This window comes from Pyxicephalus adspersus, chromosome 11, assembly GCF_032062135.1.
Source record: "Pyxicephalus adspersus chromosome 11, UCB_Pads_2.0, whole genome shotgun sequence".
In the NCBI taxonomy this organism is placed as follows: Eukaryota; Metazoa; Chordata; class Amphibia; order Anura; family Pyxicephalidae; genus Pyxicephalus; species Pyxicephalus adspersus.
This window is the reverse complement of record NC_092868.1, coordinates 16,487,147-16,513,345: the sequence shown is the minus strand read 5'-3', so window position 1 is coordinate 16,513,345 and position 26,199 is coordinate 16,487,147. Positions and strand designations below refer to the sequence as shown.

The following is a 26,199-nucleotide window of genomic DNA, read 5'->3' as shown; positions in this document are numbered from 1 at the left end:
CCAGCTACTACTGGTGTCCTTCCCTCCCAACTTTCCCTCTCAGTGTGCATATGAAGAAAGGGACATAGTTAAACGTCAGCAAACAGTGAGAGCAATGGCTTGCTTTCATTTTTCTTTCCACAGCCTATCGCAGAGCACCCTGTATTCCATGCATGGGCAGTGATTGTATTCCCTTTCAATCCTTGGCCAAACAAAAGGGTGTTTTAGTGAATGTATTATATACATGTATGCAACATAATACATATGTAACATACTCGTAAATACTCCGAAATGATTGGGCTATGCAGATGCTTTCATCATAAAGTAAAATTGAGGATTTTAAATTACAGAAAAACACTAGCTATTTTTTAAAGCTTTGGGTACAGTGACGAAAGGTCTGGAATCCCCCATTAGATTTAGGGGGGGGGGAGTCTTTCACTCTGATACAGAAAACCTGGCAGAAGCTACTAAGCTTCCTAAATATATTTAAAAAAAATGTGCCTGAAACTTTGTTTAAAAAGAGCATGAAATAAAACACTGCAAACACTTACCCCAGCGGTGGGAGGGAATGGGGTCTGTGATATACTGGGTACCCCCAGTTTATTCTGTATGGCTGTTGCAGAGACTAGTTGTGCTGAGGACATTGCTGCCATACTCTGTAGAGCTTTATCTTTCGCTACCTGATCCTGAAACATGAGTATAAAACAACATAAACTTAAGTATGCACAAACCAGAATAAAACAATATTATATATTTATTTTACTATGGCTGTAAACTACATCTACTGTAATATATTTACACAGTTCAGCACACAAAATATAATCATGTTCAGCAAATAAGGGCTTATCCTAGACAAATAAAAGTTAGGGTTTCATTTATTTTATCAGTGATAACAAAGGGCCTTGGTGGACAAATTTAATAATGTTATTAAAAAAAAAAATATGGACAGCACAATACAAACTTTAACTAAATGCTAGATAAAACAGAATCATTATGTAGAAAAGCTTGTTACCATACAGGCAATTTGTTTATGTACGCAAAATGGACATTCTAATAATGTTAACACATTTAACAAAGTATTTTTTTCTATACGATTAGTCAACATTTTTTCTATATTGGTATGTAATGTATTTAACCCAGTGTGCACACAAAATGGGGATAGCCATTCTAGTCCTAACTGAATTTTAATAGTTTCTGATTAGAAACTATGATGTTCAAAATGCCATATTCAGGGTATTTCCTAACTGTAACACAGTGGTTACTGGCTTCCCAAAACAAAGAAAGCAGACCCTTTTAAAGACCAAAGGTTTAACTCCCTGTTTTGAGACTCCTGTTTGGCTGTAAACCAGGTCATGCTGATGTCTTTAAACTTTTGCCTTCATTACATATCAATAATGGTGACTAGAGCATATTTTTCTTAAAGTAAACCCGTGATTTTTCTATGTAAAGGTGTACTCTTGCCATAACTATGTGACAGCACGGGGAGGGAGTCATACCCCCCCCCCCCCCCCGCCCACTACCCAGAAATGCAGGGTATTCATCTTGGGAATACAAAGCCAAGGATAGCCCTTATTCTTAGGGTAATGGGTGGATGGAAGTTAAATAAACCTATTTTGACTTTCACGATCACATTTACTTTAAAAGAGACAAAAATCTGTGATTTTCTTTTTCTAAGGGTTCACAATATTAAATAGCTGCAAAAAAAGAAAACAGAATCAATTTATTAATTGCATTTGTGTTTTTTTTGTTTTGTTTTTGTCTTTTGAGGAAGTGGTTTGTTTAAGCAACCAATAAAAAATGTAATTCAAAGATCCCACTTCCTATATAGGATCGTTTATCCAACCACAACAAAGTCATGCAGAGTACTACTGTTTCACTGCAACACCAAAAGAAAACAAAACAGGGTGAGGGAGGGAAGCAATTCAATGGGGTTTTCCTATATTTCCTCTGACACTAGTCAATGGCAAAAATTCAGAGGGTAAATTTCCCCAGCATGGACAAAAACAGCAAACAAAATAATACAGAGGATCCAACCTTTAACTATTTTATCTCCAAAAATGTAAACATTTTATTGAATGGTAGAAAAAAAAGTGACAAAAGGATAGCCCGACCACTTTAGGCCATGTGACTGGCCTCTTTCTTAGTCATGTATGACACCACAATCTCTATACAAAAACCTTTATTTTATAAAGGAGTAAAAAAAAAAAAAAAAAACGGTTCCCTGTAAAGTGAATAGCAGATAGCGATCTCCGTTTATTGACACCATGGGAAAACTTGTGTTTTTACTTTGCCTATATATAGAAAATTGTATGTATGTTTGTGTGTATGTTCCCAGCATCGAAAATGCATGGAGACATTTGAACCAAACTTGCTATACGTATGGCTATATATAATATATATATATAATGTGTGTGTGTATGTGAACACTAGGAAACACATGGAGACATTTCAACCAAACTTGCTATGTTCCACCATCACTCAGAAATGCATCGGGACATTTAAACCAAACTTGCTAGACATAAGACTCAGACTCATGTAAGTGCACCACTGATCTTTGTACCGCGCTGTAGTATATGTATGTATGTATGTATGTATGTATGTATGTATATGTATGTATGTATTGCTCAGTGACAGTGTGCCTTTTGCTTACATACTTTTTTACCTTTTTTTTGGACTGTAATAATGCCCGAGAAAACGTAAGGCTATTGGCAGAGTGCAATCAAAGGCAAAAAAATAAACAAAACCGTAGACAAGAAAATCCCGAGGACAGGATTAGAAGACTTGCCACGCTGCATGAGAGAGCCACTACATCTAGAGCTTCAGAGACACTACAATAGCATGAGGCCCAACTACAGGATTAGAGAGATAGAGCTAGTACATCTAGAGCTTCAGAAACAGTACAACAGCGTGAGACTGGACTACAGAAAATGAGAGAAAGAGCTACTTCATCTAGAGCTTCAGAGACAGTACAACAGTGTGACACCCAACTACAGGAAATGATAGAAAGAGCTACTTCATCTTGAGCTTCTGAGACAGAACAGCAGCATGACACCTGAATACAGGAAATGAGAGAAAGAGCTGCTACATCTAGAGCAGGGGTCAGCGTGTAAAAAAAAAAAAACTTTCTTTGATTGAACACTATAGTTTTATTTGATTCATTTTCCTGTATAATATAGGATTGCAATAAATAAATACCTGGGCAATGCCGGGTAATCAATTAGTTATGGATAAATACTGCTCAGGCAACATTTAATATTGCAAAAAATGTGGCTTCTCAAATTACAGGAAATGCTACTATTCAGGATTCCACAAACTTTTATATGCCCAATCTGCCTGAACCCCAGATGCTCATCCCCGCATAAACAAACCATTTGTAGAATTTTCAGTACTATATGTGTTTCCAGATTGGGTTCAGTAAAAGGGGCCAGGACAAAATGCCAACACAAACCACATAGTCCTTGCCTGACATTACTTAGGGAAACTTTACATCTAAAGCTGCGTACACACGTCCAATTTTTATCGTTGGAAATGGACGAACGAACGACGAACGACCGATTGGCCAAAAATCGTTTGTAAAAAAAGTAACCAACGACGCCGACGAACGAGGATAGTCGTTGGAAATGAACGACCGGACCGGCAGATCGGATTGGACGACGATCGTTGACCATCTATCGTGTGTACGGTCGTTCAGTGATCGAGCATGCGCGATGAACGAACATTTGATCGATACCGGCTGTATTGTGTATGTGAGTGTATGTAATATATATATATATATATATATATATATATATATATATATATACTGTGTGTATATATACGTGTGTACAATATCTTTGAACGATCGTGTCGTTATCTGTATGTACAGGATCGGTGCTATACGATTGTTCGCAGATATCGTGCAGGATCGTTCGTCGTTCGTTTACAAACGATAATAATTGGAAGTGTGTACGTAGCTTTAGGGTCTGAAGTTTGCTGGCTAAAATAAAAATAAAATGACAGTTCAGAATAAAGAAGTAAGTAACAAGACTGTCTAACCTCCCAGGGTAGAATAATATTTTTGATGTGTACTAAAATGGCTAAAAACGAATTCTTAATACCACTGAAAGAAAGAACCTTAACTTGAAAGAAATATGTCCCTCTGATATCCTATTTTTCTACTTCTTTCTAATAACTTTGTTTTGCGTCATTCAGTCTGTGTTAGCCAAGTCTGAGTGCTTCTGGCAATAAAGGGACTAACATTTTTCAAAATGACATTTTTTAGCAAGTAAAATCATAAAAAAATGATGTCTATCACCTTCAGCTGGATGAATATATAGATATTTTGCTTGAAGGTGTACTGCTATTTGAGTACATTTAAGTTATGTGGGAAAGATTACCTTTACTCATTATTTAGTGCAGAAGGTACAGGCAATATTTCTTCTGCAAAAAAAAAAAAAAAAAAAAAAAAAAAAAAAAAAAAAAAAAAAAAAAAACTTACCTGCCTGATTGCAATTTATGTATTTTTTGTAACAAAACTCGCCACTCCAGTGCCAGCATTTTCCCCTGGTCCACTTCTGGGTTTGGGATCTGTGACTATCTTAATTAGCCAGGCAGGAAAGATGCAAATCCTGAACATGTGTTCATTTATTCCTGACAGCTATGCCAAGATCATAAACAAAGCTGCGTATGTGCAGCACAGGGTACATTATATTGAAAATTGGCAACAGGCTGGTAGGTTTTATTGCAAAAGGGACATAGCTAGTCCCTTCGACAGTAAAGTTCCTGCCTGCTAGCAATAGCATGCAAGGCTAAAAATGAAAAGAATAACTGTAGGTGAAGAGCTGTTATGTCTTTGCATCAGAGCCCCGGATGTTGCAAAGCCTGCCACCCAAAGATGTACCTGGTTCTTGGAGTCTATATGCATTCTACAATTTGGACACCCCAAATGTCAAACTTTTTCGTCTGATCAAATACAACAAAAATCTAGAGTGTATACAGGTGTCTCGCAAGGTCATTAAAAAGTGCATTAGTGTTGGGACATCAAAAATCATCCTCTAACAGCTATTGTTGTACTATTGTATACCAGCACTGTGGGGCCCCTCGCTCTTCTCCTTCCTCCACAGAACAATTTGTACAGACATCATTTCCAAATTGTCACCCGAAATAATCACACATGATCATTTTAGGCTGCATTACTGATAGTGTGTACTGGACATTTTTTTTTTTTTTGCAAATTCTCCTTTTTATTTTAGTTAAAGGTTATACCGTAGTTACACACTAAAGTTAAACTGTTCGTTTTCATTCTGTTCAGCTCTACCCAAACACTTGCATGAAAGACAGAAATCCCAAGGCACAGTTGCTTTTGCAGTACTACTAGGCAGAAAGCAGAACCTACACATGAAATGTAACGTGTTCACTTTATATTTATACAAACTAGTATTAAAAAGTTGCTAAGATTTTACATTTTTCAATCACTTTTAACATGTATAAAAATAAAGATTCATGGGAGATCACCTATAAAATGATCTCAGTTTTAAAGCACAAAAAGCTAAACACAAACAAACCAACTACACAAGCAAAATCAAGGTCTTGAAAACAAATGTATCAAAACCAGTTAAGCTAGAAATACAAGCTTCTGAAGCCCATGACACTAACAGGTTATTTCAAACGAATGTGCTTCATATTATTACCAATAAGTATAGGCTTTGTTATTATTGTCCTGTTGTACAGAAACCAGATGACGGAGCTGTAACAATGCATATCCACAACCTGCCTCCCTCAAGGAGCCCTGAACACTAAGAATACCTATTTAAAGCAAACATGGCAGGTGGTGCTAAAACCTTCAAAAGCAATACCTTGTGAAAGAATCAGATTTATACCTACTGTACCTACCTGTCCAGACCTATGTACTACAAGAAACTATGGTGTCCTGTAATAATGAAGTCAACCGAGGAACCTAAGCAGCCATTATGGGACACTAGGCTGATCATCATACTCAAGTCAGCCATTTTATAATTATTGAAGTCAGGTGATCAGCAAAACAGCCATAGACATAGTGCTGTAGGCTATTTTTTACCTCAGCCAAACTTTTTTTATTTTCATATAATTATCTAATTGTGTTGTGTTTATGATAATATAACATACATTTGGTAGACCATAATATAGATTCAGTAGGGTCTGCTATCTAACAATCCCAGAAAAAGTTTGCCCAAGTACCAGGAGCAGTACTACTGACCCAAGTATGTGGTCCATTTTCTCAAAGGGACTTTTGTATTATTTGCATCATTTTAACATAGATATTTTAGGCTTCAGGTTAAAATTTTCATTATCATTGTTCTGAGATTAGCATACAGTGCTAGACTGCAAATTTAACAAAAACTGTAAAGTCAACAACTGTATAATAAACAATTCCTCATGACTGTGCCTAGCACACAGATTTTGCAGAGTATGGATTTTTTTAGAATATTAATTTTTAAACTGCTTTTATTGTACTTCATGCTTTAATAAACTGACATGGGGTACAGAGATTATTCTTACATAAACCAGTACCAGTACAACCTCAAATCTTGGCCTGTGACAAAACAAATCAGTTTGCCCACTGGTGCTTTTATCAAGCTCACTGTGGCCCTAACTTACAAAATGAATGTTCATAAAGTAGTGGATATGACCATATACCAAAAATCTACAGGTGGTTTATTATTCCTTGTAAATTAGGACTCATGCTCCAGGAAGATTTACCTGCAGTGATATTTGGTGGATGTAACATTCACTGCTTTATAAATATGCTCTTTAGGGATAAGAAGGTAGCTGCACAGATTGGAGTCATGTGAACAAAGACTTATTCCAAAGAAATATGGGAAATCCACAAATCAGGCTGTGCAGATCACAAAAAAAAACAAAAACAAAACACAGGTTAATATAAATTAAATGGGCTTTCTGACAATGAGGTGCCTTTGTTTCTAAACTAGTATTAAGAGTTCACAAATTTTATTTGTTGCAGCAGCAAAGCTATAAGGGTACATTTTGTTCTATTTAATGCAACACAAATACAACCCACATCAAAAAATGAAGAGGACCATATTAAGAGGCTAAAACACCAACTTACCATGTTCATAGCCTGGACACAAAGAGATTGTCATCCAGAGCGGAGAACAGGAAAGTTGCAGTCCACATGGAGGGAGGAAGGGAAGTTGCACAGAATGGAATGGAAAAGGTATGTGTGAAGGGAAGGGAGACACAGAGAGAAACAGTAGGAAGAGAGCGGAAATGTGAATCAATACAATTATACATGTGCTTTAAATGAACAACAGAATGGAAACAATTTTTAAGAATATCATGATCGTGATCATATCAAGACAGAGACAATGGACAGCTATAAGGTGGTTAGGGGCAGAAAGAAGAGAAGTTCAGTCAAAAAATGTTATTACTGTGAAAAGGACACAGTAAAGGAAGAATTGAAGAGTGCAGAAAATGTGTAACTTAGCTGGATAGAGAGCAAGGATAAATATTCGGTAATATAAGCATGAGATGAAATGTTATAATTCACACTGTGATGTTAATAGTCAATGGTGCTGCTCTTCTGAGAAGGTGTTTTTACGACATTAGACATTTAGACTTATTCATAACAAATGCCAGGCAAAGCAAAACAGAAATCAAATATAGCTTTAAAGGCAGGACAGATCAGTTTGGAACAAACTGCTAACCAAAGATAAAACTTTAACATCAGGGTGACACGAATGGAAAGCCCTACTATTTTATAATAAAACAAGGGTGCAACAGCGGACCACAAAAATATGGGGTCTAACATGACAGGAAATGTGACATAGGCTTTGTGAGGATATTTGTGCAGTGGGAACCACAGCTTTTTGTTTAAACAAAAAGGAGGAGAAATTTATACAAAAAAGAACACCCTTTTTCAGATGGCTATGCACACAATTATTGCAGCACTTGTAAAGAATGTATAGGTTTTGGATTAATTGTAAGGTGCCAGATGAGGATTCTATGATGAGGGTCAATGCTTTTCAGATTTTTTAAAAAAAGCTTTCCTATATTGCAGAACAGTAACAGTATTAGCTGCTTGACTTCAGATTCTTCTTCTGCTGCCAAGGCTTAATTCTTTCTAATGATCTGACAAAGTTCTTTGCCTCGCTTGAATAGATAATTCCAGCCACCTACTCATCTTTATTTTAATCAGCTTAAATCTTCCTTTACACCATAGCAGACCCCATTACCCATTTTGTAACACCTGGTTTTAAAACATTAGTTGAAAAAACTGAGACATTTTTCATCACTGCAGAAACAACTAAAGGCCATCCTGTAACATAGGACTGGGCAAATTAGGTGCAACCTAATTTATTTTCTTTTATCAATGCATGAATGGCAACAACCTCGGCACACTTTTATGGCAAGACATGGCACAATACAATATCTGATAGCCTTAGGTATGGCATTCTTGACATAAATACTTCTGTTTACTTGTTCTTTTTTTAAATAAAATAAATTGTTTTGTAAAACTAGTAATATGTTATGAATCATGAAATCATAAATCTGCGTAAAGAAATACCAATCAAGTTTGGATTTAATGGTAATTATTATGTATTACATGTTACAGGTGTATATACTACAATGACCTAAACAACACAGGGTAAACAAACCAAGTCACCATTCAAGTCAAGACACCATACCTTTTACAAAATAAATTGTGTGGATATCACCAGTGGTACACATCCCATACTTTGGGAGAATTAAAAAAATGTCAAAAAATATTGGGTATTTATTAATTTAAATAATAGTAACATTAGCAAAAATGAAAAAAAAATTAAATTAATCTTTAAAGAACATACATAATTAGTCCTAATAAAAATACAATCCAGTATCTAACAAAACATGTTGATAAAACTGTGACATCTAACTATTCAAAACACCTACATATTTTTTTTTTTTAACATAGGAAAATGCTTGATTTTACTAATAAATAAAAAAGGAAAAAAAATTACTTTCTTCTGCCTTGGCTCAGAAGACCCCTACCCTAAGAACCCATAAAAACTTGCTGCCAGATGATCACCATAAATGACAAATAAATAAGGCCCTGGGTTTACAGATCATTCAATGGATGGTCAGCTTCTGCCACACATTGATCTACTCCGGCCTAATGCTGGTATTAACATGCGTGTCTATCCTGTCTGGAGCAGAAGCATAGCCATACATAATGCAGGCAGGTCAGAATACAGGCACAAAAGCAGAGTAATATACAATGCAGCATGGGGCCATGATGCAGGCGTAAGCGGAGACTGAAGCCAGAAGATAAGGTGCAAGTTTCCTACTTACCTTAAGCTTGGATTGGATCTCCCGAGACTTCCTTCGTGCTAGAACTTGTATGTGACTTGATACCTAAAGAGATAGAAAATTGTGTTAATTGTTGCTTATAAGACCCAAATGCACAGCATGTTCATGTCAAAACTTTAAACTGCAATTATAAAAAAATACAAAGGCTTTCTTTATTGCAAATGCGTTATTTTAATGCCAAGAACAGAAGGACCCATTCATTCAAATGTCCTAGGTAAGACATTTGATTTGCCCATTCCAGTTTGTCTTTTAAAAACAAGTTGAGGAACTTAAAGAATTAACTTGCTAAGGACAGCATAGTCATGTTTACATATAAAAGCCACTTTGCTATACCTGGAAATACTGCACCAATTACTAGCCAGTTTAACATAGATGTCTTGAGTCCTGCTTGAATATATTCTTTATTTGAAGGATCCTAATTTGAAACAAAGATCCTAAAAATATGAGAAATGTAAAACCCCTTTCATCCACCTGGTGGCAATCTAAGAAAAGATATACAAAGATTAAAGAATAAACCAGTAACTATATGATCTGTGATTTAAAAAAGAAATAAAAGTTGTCACAGTTTCTTAGCTTGAAAACTACATCAAGCTCTAAATGTCGAAATGCTGTGCAACTGCTTCTGTGCACATTTAAAAGATAGTAAAACAAGTAACCATTGGTTTTAATATCTTTAGATTGTTGTTATGTCCTAATAAAAATCTAAACTTAACTTTAAGGGATAGCATGTATAATTTTGTTACCAAGCCAATGGTATTGGAACTCTTTGGATTCAATGGGAGTGAAGTTTACCTTCCTCTTGTCCTAATGTCGTAGGTCTTTTCATTTTCACTCTACCCATTAGCCATAGCGATCATTTTCTATCATTTTTTTTGTGTATATTAGAAATTAAATAGGGCTCTGACTGCTTATTCTTTAATTTTAATTTAAAATCACAAGGGGGTTGCTATTGTTACTTATCTTGCAAATTCAAGTTTTCTGGTTGACAAGTTTGCACTTGTGCTAATTATCATTTTGTGTTCCTTACCTGGAACTTTACATATATACATACAAGCATGTCTGGCTTTAGAGATTTCATGCCAGTGGCTTTGTTGCACTCAGCTGGTCAGTATAGTAGCCAAGCACATAGCACTTTTAGAAATGGATTTGCAATGGCAGCCTCAATGTGTCTTTCAGGAAAGTTGTGCTTTAATATACTTACTAACATTATTAAAGAGTCAGGAAAAGTATGCTACTTTATGAATAGGCCCTGCATGCCCAGGTTCTTTATTTCTGGAAACTGATACATGACAATGTGCCATTTGGAATAAAAGTTAATGGTCCACAAGAGCTGCATATTAATTCCTAAATGGGATATAAATAACGGACTTTCAAAAAAAAATAAAAAAAATGACATTTCTAACTTACCTGTTTCCTTGTGCGCGTCTTTCCTGTCCGTAGTTTTATATATCTGGCAATTAACTCATTGCGGCCTGGGAAACAGGAAAAGGGGATTGAAAGAGCAAATGAAAGAGTGTGAGAAAGTTTTCAGAAAATTCACAAAGGATGCATAGCAGAAAAAAATGAATGAAGACAGAATCAAGAGGAAACAAAAAAAGAACAAACAATAAAAATTTGGTAACATAAAATAAAAAAATAATCAAAGCGCAAATACCAAAAATGAAGGAAAAATATAATTTATGGTCTTTTTTCTTATGGGTTAAAGTAACAAGAGTATGCTAGTCCATGTACCAAGAAAACAATTGTCTAGAATCTCAAGCAGCCCATCACTCTCCTTTTTTCTAAGATCGGCTGACTGGGGCTGATTAAAATACCCTGAACTTTTGTGCCCAAGGAAAAAGTTAGGCAGATAACAATGGCATAGTCACCATTACTGCCTATGGTGTTCTTGTGATTTATGGATATCACATTTCTATATTCTAAAACGGGTCAACAAACTTCGGTCTTTAGGCCAGATACGGCCTAGCCAGTAGTCCGTTCCGGCCTAACGCCCCCCTGGTTGATCGGCTTAATCCCGACCGGCAGGGGTCGGCAACCTGCGGCTCCGGAGCCGCATGTGGCTCTTGAGCCTCATTGTTATGCATCCCTTCCCTATTTACCGCGGCCGGCGTTAACACTTCTGCCGCTGGGGTAAGGAGACATTCCCTCTCCTCCGTATGCATTGCGGAGGAGAGGGATTTCCTTTCAGGGGCGTTCCTGGTGGGGGCAGAGCCATCAGTGAGAGAGTCAGGCCTAGTGTGCCTTCTTGACCTAAAATGGCCTAGTAGCCAAAAAAGTTTGCTGACCCTTGTTCCTTTAAAAGGTTAGTTATGAATACTAGAATGCAAATAAAAAATGTATTTACACAGAGTGAAGGAAACAAGAGATGCCGTAAGTCATTAGAAAACTGAAAGAGCCAACGAAGATTTAGATCTTGAACAAGTTTAGTGAGTGATCACTAAATGGCAGTAGTGTTTAACGCTAAACAAACCTTTGCATTTTCCCCATTTTATTTGTTAAGTTAATGCAGGAGCCACTTTCAGCCTTTCAACTTTGTTCATCTGCAGGGTCAGTAAGGTGGTGTTTTCAAAACACCTTCCCTCCCTGCCCCTGGGGGGGGAGATAAGGGTCCCTGAGCTCCGCATTATCTTTTGTCAAACTGCAGGGAGCAGACTACATGCACATGGCTACAGGCAAAATAGGTGGAGGCGGCTGCACCTGGGGTGCCCTTTTGAAAGTAATGTCATGTGAGCCATGACAGCAGTTAATTGAAGGAAAAGTAAAATAAATGACCCTGAGTGTTCAGTAACAAAGCAGGTAAGAACCGGTAAATTAAATTTAGAATCGTGTTTAGGGTTTGAAACAAATAGGTGTCAGGTTTCTGCTTAAAAATGATTGTCAACATCCCACATTTGAAGGAACCCAGGTGAAGAGAGCACATTCTTCTAGAGGGAGAGGATGTGTGTGGGTAATACCGTGATATACCCTAATCTTTTATTAATCATTGGACATGGGAGAAATATAGAGGTTGTCACTGTCGAAAGTCTGAAAATTCTAGTGTTCTGTCTTGTCTAACCTAAGACAAGTATGAAGTCTAGGCAGTGAAGTCCAAACTCAAGGCCTGCTTATTTTCTGCAGGTAAGTAACTCAAAAGAAATAAAGACATTGGGATATGCATGACAACCAGGTAATTGGTATTTGTAGAGGAGTAGGCCAGTGGCGATATAAAACCTACTCTGAGAAATATGGACGCTTACTATACTATACTAAATAGCTGTTCAGCATTTCACACTCCTGGGAGTGTCTGATGCCCATGTCCTCTGCTGTACACTGGTTTCTTCCTCTGGTGCCCTACATCATTTAAGGACACTGCAGTGAGTTAAGGGTTTAAAGAAAAGACAATGGCATGTAGAAGGTAAACACATACCCAACAACTGTGCCATGCTAAATGCTTAAAAAGCAGTCTGCCATTACCAGCGTTGTCCCCCTCTCACCTGCTGCTCTCTAAGTGTAAGTTTCATCTCAAGGCGCAATGCCGACCTTCTCTTCCAGATTCCTTAGCAAGTCTACTTCTACACCACACCAGATCTCACACATACAGAGAAAGAGAGATCTGGCATAAAAATTGAAATATTCTGGGATTTTAAGAGTTTGAAAGGGACTGCCCTCTGTGACATGTAATGTAAATATCCCTATGCTGGAGGAGGACAGCATACATGTTATCCCTACCTAGGCAAGAAATAAGAAAGTAAGGAAGACCGAACACTAAAACGAAGAGAAAAATACCTAACTTTATAGTACCTATATCCAGGCCAGTTCTCTGCCAGAGATGTCAACAGTCAACATAACATCCATATACAATTCCAACACTTACACTTTACATTACACTGCAACAGAATCTCCAATAATAATCACATAGAAATGTTGCATAATATTTAGCATTTGTTTTCAAATGCTGGTTGACTGGCAGTTGTTGGTCCACTGCCTTCAGGACTGCCTTTATCCATTAGGAGTCACTGACCTGAAACAATTTTGGAAGTTTTCTTATCAACCTAATTGGTCCAGGTCCGTAATTAAAAAAATTAAATACGCCCCATAAGGGCCTTGGTAGGAAAGAAGATAAAACATGTGTGACTGATCATAGAGTATCATTGGGTGATCTGATCTGCAGGACTCCATTCACACTTTAGTTCTGGGAGGACTAAAGCTGTCTTTAAACTTTCTGAGATTTGCCAGAGGTAAATGCACAATCTAACTGTTCAGAAATACATGGTGGGTCTAGGAATTCAGATGAACATTCACATTTTAGTCAGGGGAGGTAGTAAGCAGCACTGGCAGCCTTAACTCTTTAAATCTATATAAAATCAGAAATCTCACAGACTCATTATAATAATGTTACCTTTCACTATTTTACAGCACCAGAGTGTTTTATAATATACAAATTCAAATAATAGACAAAACATCCTAAAAAAAATTCAACCATTTAAAAATAACCTTCAGAATGTTGGCTTTAGTGGAGCCTAAAGAAGGCAATATGATTTTATCTATTTAAGGTGCAGTTCTCAGTAAAACGTATGTAGTCCCAGCTCCATTGTTAACAGTGTTATTTGAGTATGACATGCCTGGCAAAAAACAGTATATTGAAGATACTTTTCATTGCACCATGTGTGGCTAAGAAGCTTTCCATGCACTAAATTCCTGCACGATGTCCACATATTTGAATGGGGGTGCCAAGCTGTTGAAAAGCATACATGGGACAGTAGTTTGAGATTTACTGAATTTAGCTTGTAATAGAAAATTGAAAACTGACAGACATAACTGATTTTTGTATTAACTTGAGATTGCTGAACTACGTATAACATTTAAGACTTATGTCTATAACATGCTGGAGGACAAGAACCAATATTGTCACAGCTGCCATGTGAGTCCACCATTTGGTCATCCACTAGTACATCTGTTTCACCCCCCCACCCTGTTTAAGAGCAGAGCTGCAGGGCAAACACAACCAACCCCCTTAACTAGACAAGTCACAACACATCAGTGACCAAATATAGCAATAGCAAGGCTGAAAGTTGCACCAAGCCAAATCTACAGTCTGGAGGAAACACTGGAGTTCAAACAAACCATAAACTGAGCCTTCCAAAAGCAGCCGCTGCTTATTAACTCCATGATTCAAACCACCTCTTTAGTTATCCTGGCTTAGTTCAATGGTGTAGTGAGATGAGTACATGAGTGTTAAGCTCCCCAACTGAAGCGATTTCCTGCACTTACCCATAGTAAGCACTGCAAAGCAGTTTTCTGGATTTAGACAACATAGAGAACGTTAGTAAATGTACAGGTCGCTGGTTAACTAAAGTTTGCTGTGGTTTACAGCCATCTTTTAACTGAGTGTTACACCTAAACTGAGAAATTTCAATAAAAGTTAAAGTGTTATGTGAAGCCAAATAACTTTTAGTTTTGGAAAGAGTGGGGAAAAATTGGGACTCTTGTTGAGTTTTACAGCTATCAGGAGTTTTGTAAGGCTTACTATATTTACAGCAGATTTACTTCTGTTGATTAGGTAAAAGTCTCATAACATAATAATTTTCTGCTCATTGATTATTTTTTGAGAAAAATGTTCAATGATAATGATGAGCAGATGTATTCAGTCATTTGTACAAATGAGGCATGTTTTCTTTTCATCAATATATATATATATAAACACATCCAATTTATTTACAACTGATTAGAAAGTCCTATTATCCATAAAAAATAAAAATGACATAAAAATGTGGTATCTTACAATCAGCCAGCTGCTAAATTTGCTCCAGATCCAATTGTTTTTTTTTCTCTATAAAATCTGGTTGTAAGTGAAATACTGCCCTTAGATTTACCTGTACCTCCTGTTCCGATGTAATGACTCTCTAGCCTTTCCCTATTGCCTGTTAACATATCTGCAGGACAGGAAGCAAGGGCAAATCTCTCCACTTTATACAAAACATGCCCTTTTTTGGCACGATATTCATATGGGCATTATCCCATGTGAAGCCATTCAGGTCAATGGGGGCTGCTGTTCCAATAGACTCATAACTACTGGGAAGAAATGTTCTATGGGCCTTACTACAAAATTAGTAGTGTCTTCAAAGAATTGACCTGGGGTATTCTATGGTTGTCCCTAACAGATCTATTTCATTCTGTCTTGTAAAGGGTTAGGCTGTCTGTAGCCAAGTTAATAGAGCATGCAGTGTAGCTGTTCTTCTCCCAAACAGAGGGTAGAACAGGTTCTGTTTAAACGGCTGCTTTCTTTCTCACTCAATAGGTTTACTGTGCCTGAAGCAAATGTCAGCAAACAGCTTCCCAGGCCTGATGTGTAATGTCCGTCAAATTCGAGGCAGGTGGTGAGCTGCGGCACCTGTCCAGTATTTTTACACACAGCCAAAGCGTTTATCCGGTCTGCTCCACTGGGAGAAAGCTAGCAGAACTTTTTCTTTTTTGCCTTTGGATAAGCGTATTATCACTTAAAGCCATGTGGACTGGCAAAGTTGAAAACAGAGTATTACAGTTATCCGGGCTTGTTTTCACACGCACACAGCAGGTTTAACTAGGTAACCTGCTCCTCCTTCCAAGTCTTAAAACAATTATGTGCATGAGTCAGACTTCTCCGTCACTGTCTGCCCTGCTTTTAACCCATTGGTGGACAATCAAAACTAGGGCATGCAACATGTTTCCAATGCCTACCTATGATTCCTTGACACACCAAAAAGGTCTCAGTATCATTACTGAGCTCCTAGTTAATAGAATGGCATGCTTGAGCCCCCTTACAGCTATTCTCCTAAATGCTTTCATGGAACAGTCCTCCCTACTAATGGAAAGGTAATGGAACAGTTGAAACAATGGGACAGAAAACACAGACACCATGTTCATAGCAGTACTTGTATATACCAAGCACAATCTTTGTGTTGCATACCCAAGCAGAGCGTTTGTGTGTTGGTAAAACATTCAAAAAATTACCATGATGAGTGATAAGGCAACCAACAACCTACATCAGTAAGATTATTTTTATTAAACTGATCACAAATGGAAACAGAACAAACAGAAAAAAACATTTCCATTTAGGAACACTACAGGAAGCGCATTCTCAGATTTCCACATACTAAAATAAGCCGCTACGGAAAACAAAAACATGGCACTAGAATATTTCAGTGGAGTACCTTTATGTTACCCCATTATTAGAATTGAATTCCTATATGTATCAAGAATCTGTATGCTCCATAGCAAAGTCCCATGAGACCCATTATTGCCTCTAGGTATTTTTCTGAACTTGTATCACTGTTTTTCTTGTGTTCTTAGCGCACAATGTTCTATTCAGTAAATTGCTGTGTTTAAATCAAGTTCATTGAACATATCCAGGGACCATCAATTGTTCTGCACATAACACAAGACCTCCTACTTCCCTTCTGCTAATCTAGCAAATATATATCCTAAAATTGAAAAGCTTTGTGCAAGATCACCATTAACAAATAGGAAGGTTTATATCTATATAAATACCCTATTCACCAGCTGGAGGTAATTTTAAAATGGAACTATTGGCATTAAGTTCCTGTGTTTTAGCTGGTTTCCTCTGGGCACTTCAGTTTCCTCCCACATACCAAAAACATGTAGTTAGGTTAATTGGCTTCCCCTCAAAAATTGGTCTTAGACTGTGTTAATGACATCTGGCTATGATAAGTAAACTAGACTGAGCCCCTATGGGGGGCAGTTAATGACATGACTATGGATTTAATGAAGCGTTTCACAATATGTCAGCGCTAAATACATACAAGTTAATAATACCAATAGTTAAACTAAAAAGTAATGTTGTTTTGGACAGGCTGCTAGGTCTCTTCTGCAGTAACACAAGCTCCAGCACATGCAGGGCTGTAGGAATGAGCAAGTGTATACAGAAAGAAAAAAGGGCGATATGTAAATCAGATACAGCTTACAGTGAAATAGTCACCAGCTTGACAAACATTCTTTCCAAAAAGGACTGCAATATACTTTATAGGCTGCCTCTGGCACAAGTAATTCTTAAATAATTATTTTTAGTACCTTTGCCATTTCTATGAAATATAAAAAAAAATAGTTTTTTCTGCACTGACCCTTTAATGTAAGTTATACTTAAATTCTAGGCACTTTAAGCAAAGAGAATAACTGAAATGATCTTGTTATTTTACAGGTCACACTGAGAAAATAAATAATCTTTCAGATACTGAAAGTCATTGAGGAATTTCAAAATTCCAACCAGAAAATGGGAAATGAAAGAAAAATCTAGGGGAGGCAGAGGTGTTAAGAGGAGTTGAATTCAAGTTTAAACTGTTGCTGATTCATGTTCGTGAAAGAAGTTTATGGAAGAAGTTCATGAGCAGCTTGTCCCAGTTGGGATAGAAAAGACAGTTGTTGGAGGGAGGGAGGGGGGGGGTAAAGGAGGGGGTTTGGGGAGAGATCTAGGCAGGAGGGAAAAGTCTGAAATTCAAGGAAATGGGCATGCCTGGTGTTAAAAGGAAACTACTGCAAGGCATGACAGCTGCTTCAGGGGTCAAAGGCCATTGCTTGTGCATTCATGGGCTTAACAGTTAGAAGGCAGCACCTGCCAGCTATAGGGTGTGTCTAGAATTTTCACTGCTTCACCACTGACATGTGACAGCCAACCAGGGGAGGGAGAAGAAAAAAAAAAAAAGAGGATTACATAGATAATGAAAACAAAACAAAAAATTGCATACATAGGTGAGGGCGCGACCAGCCTATAGTTTATTTAACTGACACGCATAAACGCCATTAGGCAGATGGAGGAGAAATGTGTGCAAATAGGGGAGAGGGAAATAGGGCAGGTAAGTCTACGCAAAGTGGTGAAAGAAGATAAATGATTAACATTATTTGCCTCCATAATGGAAACATCAATCAACCTCTCTATAAATTTGGAAGGATTACAGATCTTCTGCTGAAGGTCAGAGTGTATAGTATGTTTTACTGGCAGGGCACACAGCTCTAACCAGCTATCGCTACCCAGTATGTTGCAGTTAAGTAAAACTAATAATGCATAAAAGTTTGTCTTGCTTGAAAATTTAGCATGTGTACAATGGTGCTACAAAATCGCTAAAGTTGTGGTCACATGCCTTGGTTCAAAGACTTCTGTTTACGGGGGGGTCCTTTCAAACGTCACTGAATGCGTGACATGGACACTACCTTTTGGCTACCCCATGGATTCAACAACAGTGATGCCAGTTCACAGCAATTAAAGGGCACTGGCTATTGCAGGCCTATTTGTAATGCTAGATTAGTGGTCCCAGCAAGGAACCAGGACAGTAAGAAAAATGAGAAAAAAAAGCTGGATGGGTCAAAGGTAGAGTAATACTTGCCTAAAACTGAGCTTTCTAATATATACAAGCCAACATTTTAGATAGATAATTGCATTATTAAAAGCTTTATCATGTTTTTTTTTTCTTTTACATACTGCTTTGCAAAACAAAAGTTAAATATATTTTTTATTTTATTTTTTTCGATAAAAAATCTACCTTTCATTTTAAAAGACAAATGTAAATGAGGCCTACTTTTTGGAACACCAATCCTCTTTCTAAGCAACAAAATGCAGCACCAATTTAGAGTTCACGTTGCAGTGGTACGGAAGTATAGTAACAGTTTTTGTTCAATAAATTTGAAATTAAGGTCTTTTTTCCGAAACCGTTATAAAACAGTAATATCTATAGTCAGCTCAGGTCACCTTGGTGCGAATCCTGCAAAAGGCATAAAAGTATTCCAATATCAGCTTCCTAAAACAATCATTTGTCTTCAAATCATCAAGCTGTACATGATGCTATACATGATGCAGCAATGTAAATATGTATTATGCAGACATTCCCTTGCAGGATGAGGAATATGAGCCCCTTACCAGAATAATTTACTACAGGCAATATAAGGAGTATGACTGCTACAAACATTAATAATGAGATCCTAAACAGGCAGCAAACTGGAAGATTAGTGTATAAAATGAGATGTTACAGCTGTCCCCAGCTGTTTGGGCAACATAAAACCACAGTAAAACACAAGGAAGACAAAAGCCTCATCTTTGTATTTTCAATACTAATTAAACTGGCACTCGAAGGCGTAACTAGGGATGGGCAAAGAGGCAGCTGCTTATGGAGTGAGGAAGACAGGAGGGAGAATATGATATTAGAAACGTCCTTGAGGGCTGTGTGCATGTCCTGACAAGTATACCCAATAATGAGTCTGCGCATATGGATGGTGTATTAGGACACTTTATCAGTGTACAGACACTCAATTATGTCGCTGGAAACAATCTTTTTCTTAAGTAATGCTAGATTTGTACAACAGTACAACCCAAAATAACCTTTTTATAAGAAGAATGTACGGAACCATCCCACAAAATGCCAATGGTTGGCCATGCTAGGAACATACACTGAAAACTTCCTTTTGGAAATTTCATTTACAAATACACTTGAAAACTTTTCTACCAATTTAGCAGCTCTCAACTTTCACATATGGTAAGGTGATGTGCAGTCCAACTGAATGTTAAATAAAAATCAGCATCAAAACAAAAAGATGTTAAACGTTTTCTTTACACAGCAGCCACATCCTAACTAGAATAGTCTCCATTCTACCAGCAGAGTGGGGTCTTTGATATCTCTGCGGAAGCAGCGATCTCTCATCAGTGGTCCTACATGCCCTCTCCTAAATCACAGCCAGAGCGGGGAGCATGAGTTTAGCTCAGTTTTTGTTCAGTAGGCAGAGTGTGTCAGACAACTGCAGAGAGAAACAAAGGGAGCAAGGGTATTTGTTTGCAGCATCAGGCAGCAGACAGGTTCTATTCTGCCTATAGATGGCAGCTTTTAACACAGTGGTACTGTGGGACTGAAAACGTCTAGTACTGCACATAAGCAACTTAGAAGCTCATTCACAATTGCGATGTGTTAAAAAATGAAGACCACCTATGTTTTAATGCCACAATGGTTGTTGTGTTGAGACAGTCCATTCATGTTCAAATGAGCAAAAAAATGCATTTTACCATGCTACTGCAATGCAAATTGCTCTAATGGAAACTGGTCATGTGATAAACATGGGGGCTGCCATTGCTGCGCTCCACTGGAAATGCTGGTTACCCCATTACTAACAACCCTATTTCTAACACTGTTTTAGTGTGCAGATTCTGACTTTTCTCTGACTTCCCTGGTATGCATGTGTGGTTCTTGTCAGCAACTCAAAGTATTAAGGCCAAAGAGGCCACATAACAGAGGCAACTAGCAATTTCAGAAAAAGATCAGCAATGACAACCCCTATAATTCCACTAATGACATCATTACTCTGTGTGCAGCTGATTCACTTGGTAACAGAACTTTTGAGAAAAAAAAAAAATAATAAATGAGTTAAAAAAATCTATACCTACATTTAGGTATACACATATATAACTTTTATTTTAAACAAATTACAGCTGCCAATTAGATTGAATTAAGGCTGTTTTTAATAGATTATATAACAGATTCAATACAACATTGAATCACCTGGGATGTCCAGGTCAGATAATAAATTAAAAAAGCTGAAAGGTTGAGAAAAGCTACAGTCTGTTTACCAGACACTTATAATTAAGTCACTACAAAAATTAGCTGGCTCTCTGACCAACAAAGGCAAGCTTCTCCCAAAGTGCCAAGGGAGAACAGAGCGTCCCTCAGACCTGCCATTCTTTCTGTCTCCTCAGCAGTTTGTTCCAACAGGACAGTAACCCCCTTGTATATTGTATGGACACGTCCAAGGACGCAGCACTGTACATAACCAGAACATGCTGCGTCTTTTCTCCCTCCCTTCTGTCCCCATCCATCTTCCATATGCAATTTCACAGAGAACAGCCCCATCTGGAAGACACATGTGCTTCACTCTGAAGTAATTCAGTGAATCTGAACAAATGTGGCCAGCTATGCTGGAATTCCTGGCATGCAAGCCAGTTGTGGAAGGGCACTGTAGAATTGTAGAATGTGAATCAATTTAGAAATGGAGAATAAAGACCTCACCGTAGTCACATGTCCTAATCCTGACTCGTGACAAGAGTAAAGGAAGGGGGGGGACCGATAGAGGATTTCCTTCAGGCAATACTTTTACTCCGATTGTTACTACACAATAGAGGCCACTATGTTGTGGGCAAACCCTTTATAAGGGGTAGAAAAATCACCAGATGCTAGTGACAAAGATGAGGCATGGGGTAGAATGTTGCAAATAAAGGCTCATTCAGAGAAACATTTTATTATTTTTTTATTATAGCCGAGGGATTTGTTTATATTTGTGCAATCATGTGTGCCAGTTTTTTTTTAGTATACAAAAAAAATCGTTTTTTTTTTTTAGCTTAAAAAAAACTGTTTCCAAGTAGCCAGATATCTGGAAGCCTCCATATTAAAGGATACCAGATAACACAGCTAAAAGACTACATACCATACACTTAACTTTATAGCGCCCGGTTTCTACAAAACAGTGAAAAAATACTTTACTTTTCCCAGTAAACTGTTCTGACAGATTTTCTTTTAAAATGAGGGACCAACATGATCCCCTCCCGCCCTCACTAGGCATAAAAACCCTGTGGAAACCCATGTGGATCAAAGCACTGGGATGGTATTGATCTTAAATGTTCCTGTAAAAACTTTGATTTATAGGAGAAACCCATGCCCCCCAACTTTCAAATCAATTTGAGGGCAATACTATGTTCAGGGGCATTGACCATATATAGGAACCATTGACTTTTATGCATATCAAATTAGTAGGGTTATGGAATTTCCTCAAAAAAAAAAATTTAAAGTCGGCATTATTGAATTGGCCATATTTACACTAAGAAGTTCATCATGTCTTATTCCAAATTAGCATTCACTGTATAGAGACATTTCTTTGAGCTAGATAGATGTATTGTGTATCTGTCAGTGACCTCTGTGCTCCCAATATAATGATTTCATAAGTGCATTACTGGACACCAAGTTAAAACATATTTGAGTGTGTTAAATACAACATGTCCCATTTATTAGCAAACTCTATGCTATGTGAACTAAAGCCATAGGGCATATTGCCATGTTCTTTCATTAGCAATTCAATGCACCTGAAAGCTACTGGTGTGAAAGCTCAAATAAATGGTTGCTATAATTTGCTGAATTTAAAAATAATGCACCCTTTACAAAGCCCTACTAAAGGCCACAGTGTCATGAGGATTGGAAGGGTTGCATTGCAGGTCAATTCTACTTAATGAATGACTTGTTGAATGCATGATATAGTCATTGCTGTGAACTGGGCCATTACTGTAACAACTATATTTCAGACCAAAGCACTAACTGAGCATTGGTTGTGTCATGGACAGCAGTCAGCTTGATCAGTGAGATGCTAGCTTTGTATGGTAAATCCTAATTCTTTGTTTGAGTAGTCATTCTGACCTGTCCATTCCATTGTGCTGCACTAATGTAACAGATAATGAGTGTCCCATTTAACACTTAAAAAAAAAATTACATACATATATATTTTTTTTCTGTTGCAGTGCATAAAAATACATCAAATCCAATGACAAGTCTAAAGGAATCAGAAAGGTTTACCTGCAATCCAGTAATCTATAGATTTTTCAAGAATTTACTCCATTAATAAATTACCTGAGGCAAGAAAGCTTATTTTCTAAAGAATGCCTCATTAGCATGGAGTTATCAATCGGTTATGGCAAATTGCATAACAATACATGTTTTCCAGCACTGGAATTTTACAAATTTGTTAAAAGCAAATCACTTACACCATTTGGAAAAATTGTTCTTGCAAGTTGTATAGTTGAGTGAACATATTTACAGTGTCTTAAGTACTGCCAGGTGCTGAGCGGGTTAACCATACTCTGCAATTCTTCATTGCAGGGCTTGTAATAGATTAGGTCTGTATGTGTTACTCCCCCACCATCCCTCCAAACACACTGGAGCTTGTCCTGCCAGGCAGAGACCAAGATCAGATTTCATCTACCACCACCTCCTCCCCCTTCTCTCCAGCCTGACTACCCCCCACCCCCCTGGTGTCTTCTTTCCATGTGACCTTGCAAAAGCTTGATTTACTGGAATCAGACCCCCTAGAAAGTCAGAGAGAGGGAAAGGAAGGGTGGGAGGAGAGGGACTATGAGGGGATTACACAACAAAAGCTAACTCCAGGTCTCTCACAGTCAGACACCAATAAACAGCAGCTCCAGCACAGGGCACACCCATGCCAGGTGGAGAAGAGAAGGCAGCCCAGACACAGGTCAAGCAACAGGTCTTCCTAATGTAAACTAGAAACATTCAGAGAAAAGTGCAGGTCCTGTAAACCAATCCAGAGGTACAGTGTGAACGCAGATGCATGAAATGTGCCGCTTTTGTCTCATTACAAAAACATTTGGACTGTGATTAAAAGTTTGTAAAGCCCAAAACTTTTTTCCTAAATATAGTCATATCATCAAGGGTTAGAAAATCTATTGTTGTATTTGTCCCCACACTGATGACAATTGTCATTAGAGTCTAAAAGTATTGGGAAATCTTCCAGAGAGTGAATTGGGGTTCTGATGACAGCTGACAAAAAGGGAATATCCTCTCACTTTGGAAAGATCCTCTACAATTTCCAGGAGGACCAGAAGTCCTCCAGGTGAGACATAATATGGAAAAGAAAAGCTTGACAGGCAGGTTGAAATCCTGAAACGTGCATCCCATTCCTACTTAGTTAACTGCCCCTGGCCCATTTCCATCTATTATTGGGTCTCAGATGTTTCAGTCATGAAGCTTAGCATGGAATCCATGTACAGCACCCTACTGTACCTCCTAGCACCAACCATGTGGGTGTTGTTGATGTTAATGCATTGTGTTATTTTAAATATGCCTGACCTAGAAGAACTCCAAACATACATACAGAAGAAAACACTCCTGATGACTCAGGGCTGATTTAGCAACCCCTTTCAACCCACTCCATTCATTTTTCAACACTTTGCATTCGGCACTGAAGTTACTTGATCTAACACAGCAGCTTTCCTCCAAGTCCAGAAATAACAGTTGTATTTATTTATTTTTAAGAGAACTCACCATACATCTTGCCTTCATCTGATAAGATAATTTTGCGCCTCCCACATGGTGGGTATATTGCCAATGCCTCCTGGAAACTTTGCTCGATGTCTGGACTCCATACTCCTTCTGCGTCATTGTCTAGACTCTTCTCCATAGAGTCTCCCAAGTCCCCTGTGCTCTCTGCCGGACTGCCGGCTTCACTCCAACCGTTCGGGTCCATGTTTGATATGGGAGGGAAAGGAGAGGCTCCTCCAAGCCTCACCCCACAAAGAAGAACTCACCAACTGCTGTAAAAGAGAAAATTAACCAATATTAATACATGAACCTATCAATAAAAAGCAACATAAGCACACAAAAAAAAAAAAAAGAAAGAAAAAGGGAACACAATGACACTCACAAACATGCCTGAAGACTATTTTGTACTACCAGCAGAGCCAAATATACCCAAATCACTCTGAAAACGCAAAAGACAGTAGCCCAATCTTGCCATTTTTAGCTAGGTCATGCAATATTCACATATCAGAAGGTCGCATGTTAGATACCCCCAAGCTGACAGTAAACAGGAGGATCATTTAAACAGCAGTAAATTTCCCTCAATAGGGATGCAGGTAAAATAACTGACAAAAAACAAAAGCACACCTGTCAACTTTTGGCAGTACACTTATGCGCTTCAATGTTTAACTGCCTGAAGAAATTGCAGCAAGCTAGCTTGTGATGTTAAATTTTAACAAAGATTTAATGAGAAGCTCGGGCTGTTTGACAACTTTGGTTGAAGACCTCATTTTATTTAACTAGTTTGAAACCAGCCCAGAATCGTTTATTGTCAATAGTTCTTTTGTGCTCAGTTCCACTTGTAGAACAGATCAATGTTTTAAACTCTGCTATATACTGAAAATATTTATCATACTGGTCTCAACAACCATTGGTCGGGCAATATGACATCAAATAAAAAAAATAACTGGCCCCATTTAACTGACCAATAGGAGTCACCCCATCCCCAATTAATATTATCTTTTATTTATAAATTCCCAAGATTTTACACAATGCAATATTACAGTATAGAGGGGTTGAAGACAATACACCTGCATACATACCAACTACAAAGCACCTTGATTAATAAAGCTTACAAATGAAATGTAATCTCTTGACTGCATACATAGACTGTCACAAATATTACATATTTCTTTGTTAATCTTTTTTTTTTTTTTGCCTTTATCTACATGTAAAAACAATTATTAGAAATATAGTTTACTGAGATATCAATACCAGCCAGCAAACATTGCTGCAGTACCAAAATACATTCAGTGCAGGGTTCTCCCCAGGCACTTTTAGCTGGGCACACCACCCGGCACTTTTCAGCACCCACCCGGCTGTTTTTGGGTGGTTACCAAAGAGTTTGTTCACAATAAAGGGGCTGCCACCCACCTAAAATTTCTTGAAAATAATTCTGGGTTGAGCACTGCAGTGGCTGACCTAGCGATACCTCACCCTTATGTAATATAGATGAAGTGTGAGGATATGTTCTATAGTCCAGAAAAGAACAGTTTGAAGAGACGTGACAAAACAAACGTATTGTACTGAATTTTTATTTTTTTTTTGCCATGGCATTTTCTTTAAAGACTGGACCATTTTTCCAGAAACATTCTTCATCTGACATCTATGACCAGCCTAACTCTGACACTCAAGCACCCTAAATAAATATAAAGCAATATGGCAAACACAAAGGTGAGACATTCTAAACACACATGAAGAATTTCATCCTCTCTGAAAGTGCTGTGCAGTCCTCTAAATACGTACAGCTCAAAGAAATAATATACATTAGTGCAAGGGAAAGTCACAGAAGTGTTTAAGGAGCTTTAATCTC

The 26,199-nt window shown here is 37.7% G+C and overlaps 1 protein-coding gene across 6 annotated transcripts in view; it reads right to left on the bottom strand.

Moving 5' to 3' along the window:
- The window catches only part of LOC140340406 (transcriptional enhancer factor TEF-1-like), a 55,723-nt gene that overhangs the window by 7,783 nt on the left and 21,741 nt on the right, over positions 1 to 26,199 (bottom strand). For 3 of the 6 annotated variants that reach the window (XM_072425587.1, XM_072425588.1, XM_072425589.1), the window contains exons 2-6: positions 24,354 to 24,622; positions 10,711 to 10,775; positions 9,286 to 9,348; positions 7,064 to 7,075; positions 531 to 665 (exon numbers count right to left, since the gene is read on the bottom strand). In XM_072425587.1, the coding sequence (XP_072281688.1) occupies positions 531 to 665; positions 7,064 to 7,075; positions 9,286 to 9,348; positions 10,711 to 10,775; positions 24,354 to 24,555 (477 nt within the window). In that variant the 5' untranslated portion in view covers positions 24,556 to 24,622. Of the gene's footprint in view, positions 1 to 530; positions 666 to 7,063; positions 7,076 to 9,285; positions 9,349 to 10,710; positions 10,776 to 24,353; positions 24,623 to 26,199 lie in introns of those variants that run through there. The other 3 variants (XM_072425590.1, XM_072425591.1, XM_072425592.1) reach the window with 3 other exon arrangements.